Source organism: Myotis daubentonii, chromosome 3, assembly GCF_963259705.1.
Source record: "Myotis daubentonii chromosome 3, mMyoDau2.1, whole genome shotgun sequence".
NCBI classification, from domain to species: domain Eukaryota; kingdom Metazoa; phylum Chordata; class Mammalia; order Chiroptera; family Vespertilionidae; genus Myotis; species Myotis daubentonii.
Window position 1 is genome coordinate 1545532 of NC_081842.1, and position 12142 is coordinate 1557673.

The 12142-nt window shown below is 68.5% G+C and overlaps 1 protein-coding gene across 1 annotated transcript; it reads left to right on the forward strand.

The window, feature by feature from the left end:
- The first annotated feature begins 5033 nt into the window (after nt 1–5033).
- Nucleotides 5034–7330, forward strand: OLIG2 (oligodendrocyte transcription factor 2). Its single transcript, XM_059685941.1, has 2 exons — nt 5034–5092; nt 5824–7330. Exon 2 carries the CDS (start codon nt 5891–5893, stop codon nt 6809–6811), a length of 921 nt encoding a protein of 306 aa, XP_059541924.1. The 5' UTR covers nt 5034–5092; nt 5824–5890; the 3' UTR covers nt 6812–7330.
- The last annotated feature ends 4812 nt before the right edge of the window (nt 7331–12142 follow it).

Sequence of the window (12142 nt, forward strand, 5' to 3'; positions counted from 1 at the left end):
AGCCCGCGACTGCCTCACCAGGGGCCGAGGGCCGTAGCCAGGACACGGTTCCTGTCCCCCCCACCCCAGGCCCGGGGCTCCCCACCCGACAGGAGGTCTCCCCGGCGCCTTCCCACCTGCTCACCCATCCCTCACCCTCCAGATTAACTTGGGGAGGGAGCCCCGTGTCCATGGGGGGGCAGCTGGAGGTGTGGGACGGGCCCCAGGCCCCTGGGACGGGGGTCCAGTGTCTGAAGCTGAAACCTTCGGACCTGCAGTGTCTTCTCCCGTGAAAGGGGAGCAGCGGCCTCCCCCCGGCCGGTGTGTAAGCTGAGACCTAGGAACGCCAATTCCCGCCCCGCCCCAGCCTATCCCAGCTTCCTCCACCGGGCACCTGAGGGCAGGTGGACTCTCAGGGGCTGGCCTCAGGCAGGTGGCCGTCCTGCTGGCTGGGCTGAGGGGCTGAGGGCGATCCAGGGGGAAGGGCGACTGGCGGGAAGGGGGAGGGGCATCCGTTTGGGGTTTTGTGTGGCTGCTTTTTGTTGTTTTTCTGTAGTTTCTCTGATGCAGCCCCCCCCCCCCAAAGCTCCAGGCGCTCCTCCAGGACTCGGTGCCTGAGGCCGGACCCCAGGCCCGGGCAGGGGTCCTTGTTCCTCAACACCTCCCGGTCCTGCCAGCACTAGAGGACTGGCAGCACAGAGACCTCCGCCGGGAGGGGCTCCTGCCCGCCCGCTGCCCCCAGATCTGCTGGCAGACACACCCTTACAGGCCGCAGGGGCTCCTGGGAGCCCATCCCAGGAGTGAGGACCTGAGACTCCTGAGCTCCGAGGGCCACCCCTGCCTCCCTCCCCTGTCTCCCTCCCTGCCCCCCCTCCCCTGTCTCCCTCCCCTGCCCCCTCCCCTGCCTCCCTCCCCTGTCTCCCTCCCTGCCCCCCTCCCCTGCCTCCCTCCCCTGTCTCCCTCCCTGCCTCCCTCCCCTGTCTCCCTCCCCTGCCCCCTCCCCTGCCTCCCTCCCCTGTCTCCCTCCCTGCCCCCCTCCCCTGTCTCCCTCCCCTGCCCCCCTCCCCTGTCTCCCTCCCCTGCCCCCTCCCCTGCCTCCCTCCCCTGTCTCCCTCCCTGCCCCCCTCCCCTGTCTCCCTCCCCTGTCTCCCTCCCCTGCCTCCCACCCCTGTCTCCCTCCCCTGCCTCCCTCCCCTGCCTCCCTCCCCTGCCCCCTCCCCTGCCTCCCACCCCTGTCTCCCTCCCTGCCCCCCTCCCCTGCCTCCCACCCCTGTCTCCCTCCCCTGTCTCCCTCCCCTGTCTCCCTCCCTGCCCCCCTCCCCTGTCTCACTCCCCTGTCTCCCTCCCCTGCCTCCCTCCCCTGCCCCCTCCCCTGTCTCCCTCCCCTGCCCCCCTCCCCTGCCTCCCTCCCCTGTCTCCCTCCCTGCCCCCCTCCCCTGCCTCCCTCCCCTGTCTCCCTCCCTGCCCCCCTCCCCTGTCTCCCTCCCCTGTCTCCCTCCCTGCCCCCCTCCCCTGCCTCCCACCCCTGTCTCCCTCCCCTGTCTCCCTCCCTGCCCCCCTCCCCTGCCTCCCACCCCTGTCTCCCTCCCCTGTCTCCCTCCCCTGCCTCCCTCCCCTGTCTCCCTCCCTGCCCCCCTCCCCTGCCTCCCACCCGTCTCCCTCCCCTGCCTCCCTCACCATCTGCAGCCTCCCTGGACCTGCCCTCTGCTCCCTGACTTTGGCCAAAGGTCAGCACCTCTGCGGTGAGTGTCCCCTCCCTCCCAGGCCAGTGAGAGATGAAATAAGATGAAATAAGATGAAGTCGGTCAGATCGGCTCAGCACCTGGCACAGCGTAGGTGGGTCGCTTTAAGTGGGCACAGTCACCATTTGCTGACTTGCTAAGGCACCCAGGCGCCCAGCAGTGGGTTTTACAGACCCGACCGCATGGCTGCACATGGACGCCGAGTAAATACACACGAGACTTCGCCCACATCTCACGGTCATGGTTTACACCAGTCCGTGTGTGTGTGTGTGTGTGTGTGTGTGTGTGTGTGTGTGTGTGTGTGTGTGTTCAGAGGTGTTTGCCCGGCACCCTCCGGCCAGGCCGGCCGCGGGATGGAGCGGCGGCTCTGGGAGTGAGTCTGGGAGGGGACAGATGGCGTCTGGTCTGTTCGCAGAGCCCTGCCTTCCGAGGGCCACAAGCTCAGGGCTTGAGCGCCAAGGGGGCCGCTCTGCATTCCTGCTGGTTTCCGGACCGGGAGCGCCGGCTGAAACGCTTCTTCTCTTCCTTTCCTCTCGGTGCCAAGAGCCTGGCCAGCCCTGCCCAGGACCGCTCTCCCTGGCAGCCGGGCCAGACGCCGCCTGAATGCCGCAGGAGGGAGAGGCGCGGGCGGAAAAGCCCAGGAGCCGGGAAGCGGTGGGAGGTCTGCGCCCTGGAGACCCGCGGGCCCGCCAGGCCCTTTTGGCACCGGCACCTCCCGGGCCGCCAGGCGGTGGGGCGAAGGCGGCCGTGACACGCACCCGGCCTTTTGTGGGAGCGAAACACAAAGGAGGGGGAGACACGGCTTCCGTTTTGAGGGCGGCGGGGGCCCAGGAAGCCCGGCCGCCGGGAACTCCGGGCCTGGGGCCTGCGCTCCGCCTCACAAGTGAGCGCTCAATCCGCCCACCGAGCTGCGGGGCTGCGCGCGGCGGTGAAGGCGGTGCTTGGAGGGGGGAGGGGGAGGGGGTCCCTCCCGTGGGGGGTCTCGCCCAGGACGTGCACACCAGGCGCTGGACTTGAGATTTGGACCAGGGCCTGGGTGCCGCCAGGTCGCAAGAAGGCCAGCGCCATGGCCCGGCTCCAGTTCCCCGTCATTCCTGGTGGGGGCGGGCGGGCTCCGCTGCGCCAACGCAGCCGGGGAACACAGTCCGCCCCCACCCCCGGGGCACGTTGGAGAGGCTGCCAGGAGCAGGGGCCTGCAGCCCGGAGCTGCCACCGAAGCCCCAGGCGTGGGGAGGGAGGTCCCCATGCCCCCTCGGCCCGGGTGGCCAGGTGCAGGGCCTGGATGGTCCTTAGGGGCGTCCACGCGGGAACCTGGTGAGCCAGCTCCGCTGCCTCCCCACTGCCTTCCCAGGCTCTAAACTCGGCTGTTTCCAGACTGGTCCCGCCCTTGCTTCCAACCGAGCTAGCGCCCGGAGAGCCTCGGGCCTCGCCCTCCCGCTGGCGGTCACCGGTGGCGAGAGACTAAAGAAGGAATTGGGGCTCCGAGCCGCGTGCTGCGCGCTGGACTGACCGCGCACGGTCCGCCTGCTGGGCTGCCGGCATTAGCTACACGGACAAGCCCGCGCCGGCTGGTGGCCCGATGCGCGCCCCCCCACGATGTCCTCACTGCCAGCCGCCTCTGGGGGCCCAAAGGGATGGCCCGCCCTGCCCTCCGCGTGGGAGTCTGTGACAGATTCTCCCGATTGAGCGGTTGCCGGCCACCCCGCCTGAGCCGCTGGGGGACATGGCCCCACGCTTCAGTTCTTCGTGTATTAAATACATATTTAACGGACGGCTGCAGACCAGCTGGGAGGCCGCGGCTGGAAAAAGAACGCCCAGAAGGCGGAGAGCGGGCGGGGGGCTTCCCAGTGAACAGACCTGGGGGGGCGGTGGCTGGGAGCAACACTGCGGGCGTCTTTTCGTATTTGTGTATTTGTAACTTTGCTAACTTGCAGGCAAAGCGCTTACTATGGTTATTTGTTTGCTTGGTTTCTTGAAGCCTTCATGCAAATTCAAAGTTGCCAAACAACCCACTGACTGTAACGTTCCCTGAGCGGGGCTGGGGCTGTGCTGAGTGTGCGGCAGAGGCGCAGGGTCCTGCCCCCCCCCGCCCCCCCAGCCCCGGTCCCCGCAAACAAACGCCTGTACTTGAAGGGTGTGGACTTCACAAATTCCGCGCAGGGAAAGCTCAGAGGCGGCGCTTGGGGCCGCGCTGGCGTCCACAGTCCGGGCAGGGTTAGCAGGCTTTTTCTGCAGACTTGCCGCAGGCAGACACCGTCTCTCCGTGTCCCATCTACAAAATGGGTAGATGCACCTAAGACAGGTTTCACTTCTCCCGGTCAAAGATGTCCGTGTCCGGAGCCGGCTGGGGCTGCTAAAGCCCGTGGGAACGCGGCCGCGAGTGGCTGGATCTCGCCGTTCGCCCGGGCCTGGCGCCTCTTGCTGCAGACGGTCCGGCGTTGCCCACCCCGTCGTGTCGCGGTGAGGACCACAGAGCTGACGCTGAAAGCACAGCTAATGAAGGAAGGGTGTGTGCGCAGCTCTGCGGCAGCGCGCGTCCCGGGGTCGGCACCCTCCGCAACTTGACGGGAGAGTCGCTGTTTCTCTGCAAACACCATTGGGGAGGCGCCCTCCCTCCTCCTTCCCCGCCCTGTGTCTCGCTAGGCCCTGCCCCCAGCGGAGGGCGCTCCCGGCCGCCTCCTGGCGAGCGCTTCGAGTGCGAGGAAAGCAGGTGCTTTGTGCCTGGTTGCGGTTTACCGGGGCCTCCAAATGTCCGCGTGCTGGAGCCCGTGGGGTGCGGACAGGCAGCGGAGGAGAGAGAGAGAGAGCGCTCTAGCCCCAGCGCGTCTCACCGCGTCGGGTATCAGGTTAGTTTGTGGCGCTCCCAGCCCACCCCATCCCCCAGCCGCCTCTCTGGCCACCGTATTTTCAAACAAATGTAACAAAGTTCCCTTTCGGCGGCGGTCGCGGTCGCGATCAGCCCTCGGCACTTCCCCACGAGCCCGCCCACCGCCCTCGCCTCTCACGCGCCCCACCCAGCCCCGCCTCCAGCTCCGCCCGGAACCTCCTTTGCGCGCGCCCATTGGCTGCGCGCGGGGAGGAGGCGGGCGCCGGGCGCCGCCAGCTTCATTGAGCGGAATGAGCCCGGATGACGTCACTCCCAGCTCCCACTCCACCCCACCCGCCGCGGGCCCCGCTCATTGGCGCGGCGGCCCCTCCAGGACCCGCGCATTGTTCCCGCCCCGCGCGGCCACCGCCGCCGCCGCCGCCGCCGCCGCCGCCCCGCGCTATAAAAGCCGGCCGAGCCCGGGAAGGTGCGGTGCGCAGCACAGACCCACGCGCCCTCCGCGCCGGAGCCCGTCTGGGAACGAGCGCCTCTAACTGCATCCACAGTAAGTGTCCCCGCCCTCCGCCGCCCAGCTGCACGCCCGGGGCGGACCCCCCTCCACTGGGCTGTGCCCCAGGAAGCTCCGTAGAGGGTCCCCGAACCCGCCCCGGCCCGCCAGTTCTCCACGGTGGTTCCTCGCTCTGACCCACCGCGCACCCACGCAGCATCCTTCGCCCGCAAACGAAAAGTCGGGCGGTCACGGCTGCCTCTGCCCAAGTCCTGGTCCGCTGGCGAGCTCCGCGCGGCCCCGGGCGCAGCGCCGGAACCCGGCACGGTGCGGGCTCTGGGTGCGGGCTCTGGGTGCGGGCCCTGGTGCGGGCATGTTCGTGTGTCGGCTCCGCGCTGTCGATGGAGATGAGGTGGATGCGTGCGTGTGAGGAACCAAATGCACATCTATTTAGACTCGCCCTTCCCAAGGGAAACCTTCACTTGCCACTTGTTTATACCAACCCTGGAGACCGGCTCCCCGTTCCTGGCGGAAGGCATGAGGCCTCCAGAAGGCCGCCCCCGGCTCGCTGGCCGGGAGCAACCTGTGGCTGCGCGCGAGGGGAGGCTGCGGGGAGGGAAGGAGAGAAGATGTGTGCGTCCCCCCTCCCTCCCCAGGAAGGCCAAGGGTGGGCGGTGGGCACGAGGCGACCCGCCATCCGAGCCTGGGCCCCGCGGCGGAGCAGGCGCAGGCCCCGCAGCTGTTCTCTTCCGCCGACCTCACCTCGGTCTCGGCTCTCTCCTCCGTAGGACGCGCGGAGACGCCTGGCAGCCGAGGGTGGAAGGCCCCTGCGAAAGCCCGACTGTGCCCGGGGCCATGGACTCGGACGCCAGCCTGGTGTCCAGCCGCCCGTCCTCGCCCGAGCCCGATGACCTGTTCCTGACGGCCCGGGGCAAGGGCGGCGGCGGCGGCGGCTTCACCGGGGGCACCGTGTCCTCGTCCACGCCGAGCGACTGCCCGCCGGAGCTGAGCTCGGAGCTGCGCGGCGCCCTGGGCGCGGCGGCCGCGCACCCGGGGGACAAGCTGGGCGGCGGCGGCTTCAGGGCCTCGTCCAGCGCGGCGGCGGCGGCCGCGTCGTCCACGAAGAAAGACAAGAAGCAGCTGACGGAGCCCGAGCTGCAGCAGCTGCGCCTCAAGATCAACAGCCGCGAGCGCAAGCGCATGCACGACCTCAACATCGCCATGGACGGGCTGCGCGAGGTCATGCCGTACGCGCACGGCCCGTCGGTGCGCAAGCTCTCCAAGATCGCCACGCTGCTGCTGGCGCGCAACTACATCCTCATGCTCACCAGCTCGCTGGAGGAGATGAAGCGGCTGGTGAGCGAGATCTACGGCGGCCACCACGCCGGCTTCCACCCGGCCCCCTGCGGCGGCCTCGCACACTCCGCGCCCCTGCCCGCCGCCGCCGCGCACCCCGCCGCCGCGCACCACCCCGCGGTGCACCACCCGCTCCTGCCGCCCGCCGCCGCCGCCGCTGCCGCCGCCGCGGTGTCCAGCGCCTCCCTGCCCGGCTCCGGGCTGTCGTCGGTCGGCTCCATCCGGCCCCCGCACGGCCTGCTTAAGTCTCCGGCGGCGGCGGCGGCGGCCCCCCTGGGCGGCGGGGGCGGCGGGGGCGGCTTCCAGCACTGGGGCGGCGTGCCCTGCCCCTGCAGCGTGTGCCAGGTGCCGCCGCCGCACCCCCACGTGGCGGCCCTGGGCGCCGGCGGCCTGCCGCGCCTCACCTCCGACGCCAAGTAGCCGGCAGGTCGGCTCGGTCTGGCGAGCGAGGCCGGGAGGCCGCGGGGAAGCGAGGACTGGCGGCGCTGGGGCCGTGGCTGGGTTGGGGGGCAGGGGTGCGAGGTCAGCCCCTGGGGCCACTGAACTTGGGGAGTGAGAGGGGCGTGCGCCCCGGGGACCTGGCTCAGCCCTCTCCGGCTTTAGCGCGGGTCCGGTGGACACACTTCTAAGAGGACATCGTTGTGCACACCCCTCCCCAAACACCCCCAAGGCCCCCCAAAGAGGGGATTCTCAGAACTGGTTCTCCTGGAACCAGGCCTCACTCGCTCTGGCTGCACTTGGTTATTTGGGGGATGGGGAGGGAGGCATTGGGGATTCCCTCTCCTCCCCCCAGTTTCTGGGCGGGTGGGGCCTCTGGGAGGGGAGGCCGGGCTAGGAGTTGGTGGAAGCTGGCGGTCGGTACCAGAAGCGCTCTGGTCGTCGGGTCGCGGTTTCGGATCGGGTCAACCCACACCCTCCGAGAACCAGCGTCCTCCCTGTTGGCCTTCTAACGCGCCCACGTCCCCTTTTCGGACAGCGGCACGCGCTTCATGGCCGGGCGGCGCAGGGCCCTGCGGCGGGAACGGCCCCACGCTGTCCACTCGGGGCGGAGCGGGGTTTTCGTTATTTTAAAAGAGTCCGCCGCCCACCCCACTCGGTCGCTGAGCATCAGTGATCGGTCCCTCACCCGATGGGGCGGACCTGGTACCGAGGGCTGGACGGGACTCAGAGGCTGTTGCTGTGAATATAATTCGGGTGTTGGGGGTCCCCACGGCTCCCCTTTCTTCCTTGGCTGTGTAAATATCTCCGTGAGGCCCGTGCGCGCCGTGAAACCGTGTGCTCACCTGCCGGCCGCCCCACGGCGCGGAGCCGGAGCCGGGCCTCCTCTGTGTCCGTGTCTTTTGCCACTTTTAACACAAATGACAAACCCTCGCGTGCTCCCTGCGCCCCGCGAGCCTGGGCGGGCGCCGCACTGCCTGGGCCTCCCCGCGTCTGTCAGTAACATCCCCCCTCCACCGCCGCCCGCCCCCAGAATGTATCATCTGTTTTATTTTTGTAAAAAGAAAAAAAGTGCTAAATAATATTTATTACCTGTTTTGTTGCAAAAAAAAGAAATAAATGATCAAGTGTTGAGATTTTACATACAAATGGAAGTCAGTGGGTGTTTCGCAGCAGCGGGGCGGGGGCGGTGGGGGAGGGGTTCTCTCCCTGGGACCTCGGAGGGGCTGTGTGCCTGTTCTGCTCTCTCTCTCTCTCTCAGTTCTCTACCCCCGTGTTATTTTATTTCTGACGTCTAATTGCGGTCCTTCCCCGGCGCCTGAGGACTGAGTCTGTTGGACGTGAAATGTTCGCTCCCGCGCGGAGACTTGGGGCCTTGGGGCGCGGCCGTGCGGGGTGCGGGAGGGGGTCCCAGGGCTCAGGCTCGGCGGCCAGGATTGTAGTTGCCTCCGCTCCGCTCCGAGGCAGCCGGAGCCGCCAGCTCGCTCCGCCCAGGCCGCGCTCGCATCAGCTGCCGCTGCGGGCCCGCAGGGTCCACTCGCCCTCCCCCCTCCCCGCGGCGTGTGCGACCCTCCCCCGCGCCCAGCCTGGCCTCGAACTGCGACCTGCCTGTCGGTGCCGGCGGCTGTGAGCCCGACCCTCGGGACCTCCTCCCGGACCGCGGCCCCTCGCTGCGACCCACGGCCTCCGCGCTGGGGAGGGTCCGGCTGGAGCCCGAGCAGCTTCGCAGCTTCGCACCGAGGGCGGCCGCGCTGCCGCCGGCACGGAGGGCCCTCGCCACTCGCCGGTGGACGCGCCCGCCCGCAGGGCCGCTGGGCCGGGGCCTCTCTGCACGTCCAGGCATCTTTGGGGGCCGCCGGCGGAAGTTCCCTGCACCCCGGACCCCAGGACACCGGCGGAGGAGGTGCTGGCTGGAACCCCGCTTCCTGAAGCTGCCCCTGCGCCAGGCCCACCGGCTCCCCTGCAGGGGGCACCCGCCGCTGGGGGACCCCTCACCGCCGCTGGGGAAGGCCGGGCAACGGGGAGCAGGGCGGAGGCGCCGAGGGTCCCCGAAGAGAGAGGGCAGAGCTGACAGTTTTGTTCCGAAATCCCACCTGAGCGGAAACCTGCTAAGAAGCGAAGTCACGGCTCCGCGTGTGCGGCTCCGGCTGCGCGGGGTGAGGAGAGGGCCTTTGTTAGAAGCAAAAAATAAAATAAAATAAAAATAAGAAGCCCCCCCCCCCAGCAAACTCTCCCCAGGCGGCCAGCCGCGTGGACCCCGGCCTCCGAGGCAGGAGCGGCTGGACCCAGCCAGGCTCCCAGCCCCCCCCAGCACCCCCTAAACGGAGCGCCCAGCAGGGGCCTGGGCCACAGGGAGAGCAGCTCCCGGGACGGAAGAGGCGCGCTGGCCACACAGGCAGGTGGCTCCAGGGGGGTGGGGGGTGGGGGTGGGGGGGTGGCCCAGGCTGGGGGGCGGAGGGGCCCCGCGGCGGGTGGGGTGCAGCCAGGGAAGTCCCGTGCGGCTACTTTGATGGCGGGGAGTCTTTCACGGGGGGGGGGGGCAGGGAGGGTCCCTCCACGGAGAAGGGGACCGAAGAGGAGGTAGAGAAACGGCCCCAGGCGGTGGTCTGTGGGCACCGGGGTGGTGAGCCCGTCCTGGGAACCGCAGTCCTGAGGGTTCCTCCTGTGCTGGGTGCCCCGCCCCCGCCCCCACGGCCCTGAGGTCACCCCAAGCTCCCCTCCCCCACAGCTGGCTGGCCCCGGGTCGAGGGCAGAGCCTCCTGCGCATCTGGCCGGGGTCTGCCCTTGGGCCTTCACGCCCTCACTGGGCAGGGGGCACAGGGGCCCTGGGGCGCTGCAGCGGGAACAGGGGTGCAGGCTGGGACAGGAGGCGCTGGGGCTGGGCCTTGGGGGCTCAGCGGCGGGAGGCGCTGCGCGCTGAGGGCAGAAGGCGCTTCCCCAGAGCGCGGCGCGTGTTAATTCTGTTCTCACCGTGACCTGCGAGGTGACCTCGTGTCATTCCATTTCCAGGTGAGGGAACTGGGGCACAGGTGGAGGCAGTGGCTTGCTGGGGGCATAGCTGGTCAGTGGGGGCAGCAAGGTGGTAACCCAGGAGCCCTGAGGCCGCCCCACCCGCCCGGTCCCCCTGCGCTCCTCGGGCCCCACGCTCTGGCTCCACCCCCTCGCCCCCGCCCAGGTGAGCTCCTCCCACTCCCCCTTCGCGTCTGGATCACTTCTGTCCCCAATGCCCGGGTTGGTTAGGGTTAGGGTTTGGGTTCGGGTTCGGGTTTGGGTTAGGGTTAGTATAGTTAGGGTTAAGATTAGGGTTAGAGGATAGGGTTAGGGGTAGGGGTAGGGTTAGGGTTAGTATAGGGTTAGGGTTAGGGTTAGGGTTAGTATAGTTAGGGTTAGGATTAGGGTTAGAGAATAGGGTTAGGGGTAGGGGTAGGGGTAGGGGTAGGGGTAGGGTTAGGGTTAGGGTTAGGGTTAGGGTTAGAGAATAGGGGTAGGGGTAGGGGTAGGGGTAGGGGTAGTATAGGATTAGGGTTAGGATAGAGTTTGGGTTAGTGGTAGGGGTAGGGTTGGGGTAGTATAGGATTAGGGTTAGGATAGAGTTTGGGTTAGGGGTAGGGGTAGGGTTGGGGTAGTATAGGATTAGGGTTAGGATAGAGTTTGGGTTAGGGGTAGGGGTAGGGTTGGGGTAGTATAGGATTAGGGTTAGGATAGAGTTTGGGTTAGGGGTAGGGGTAGGGTTGGGGTTAGGGCAGAAAGGCCTTGGCAATGAGCAGCTCCTGGGCCCAGGCAAGGGAGGAGGAAGGAGGGGGGGGAGGGGGGGTTGGCATGTGAGTGGAGGAGGCTGGGTGTGGGAGGCACCATCGTGAGGAACTGTGGTTGGTGCCCTGGGCCGCATCCCTCCTGGCTTGTGGAGCCCTCACCGGTGCAGTAATTCCCGTGGAACCTCAAGCCTTATGCCTCCTGGATCAGACGCTGGGGTCGGGCTGAAGGCGAGCTGACCGTGGGGTGACCTGGGGCGCTCCCCTCCCAGGGTGATTCGGGCCCAGTTTACCACCTGCGGGCTCCCAGTTTGCAGCCCCTGGAATTGGCTGCTGGACCAGAACCACTTAAAGGGCGGTGGCTGGGTTTGAAGACTCGTCTTTATTGGGGTCCTGGGGTCTCCACGTGCTGCTCTCGGGGAATGAACTTGCCCGTGAAGTGGAGCAGACCTGTGCGCCCTCCCCCTGGCCTCGCTGCCGGGTCCTGCGCTGGCAGAGGCGGGTGGAGCGGCCAAGAGGCCGGGCCTGGGGCGGGTGCTCCACGGGGTCCGCACTGGCCCAGCGCAGCAGCCGCCCTGCCCTGCGGGGCTCTCCGTGGTTAGCTTTGGGTCGAGGCCGCTGCAGGCCTGGAGTCCCCTGGCGGTGGGAGCGTTGGGGGTCCCTGAGAGGCGGCGCAGAAAACCCCTGGAAGCGCCCACATTCGCGTGGGGACAAGGTCCGGGGAGTCCGAGTCTCGCATCCGCCAGGCGCTCCGCACTCGCACACGGATCCAGGCACCTGGAAGCCGAGGCCTCGGTCTGACAGCCTCCGGGCTGCTCAGCGGGCGGGCAGCCCGGGAGCCAGCACCGTCAGCCGCAGCCCCTCCCCCTGCCTGGCTGCCCACCATCTGGGCAGCAGAGGCTGGTGTGCAGAGCAGGGCTGGAGGGGCCTCGGCAGCGGTGTGCTCTGAGCCTCAGTTTCCCCTTCTGTGGAATGGCGCCAGGCTGATGATTACCCCGGGGAGGGGGGGGCTGGCACAGGGCCTGGCACACGGTGGCCCTCGGTGAGGGGTCTGTGCGTTCCCAAGGGGGAAGGTCCCTCTCTACAGAGAAATGAGCTCAGGGAGGAATCCACTGCAGGGAACGCTGCTTCATCAAGTTGCCCGCCTCCCAGGCCCCCACCCCCAGCCCCGCTCTCCTCTTGGCAAAGGCCCGCCCTCTCGGCGCCAGGCTTGCTGGTCCCCCTGTCTGTGCCCTCAGATGCCCAGGCAGCTGGGGGTCAGCCGCAGGTGTCGGGTTCTGCCTGCTATGGAGATGCAGCTGGAAGCCACAGGAGGACCTGAGCTGGGGGCTCCCGTCACCCCAGTTCTGAACTCTCCAAGCCATTCAGGCCAGCGCAGCCCATGGAGACCTGGGGGGACTGGGCAGCTTGGTCGGGGCAGGAAGGAAGGAACTCGGTGCAGCCGGGTGCCTGCAGACCGCAGGGCAGGGGCGGGGGGCTGGAGGGCCCCTCCACCCCCCCAGTCCTGGGCTCGCCCCCTGCCTCCTTCCCGGAACCCCTCCCCCACCCAGGACCAGGCTCA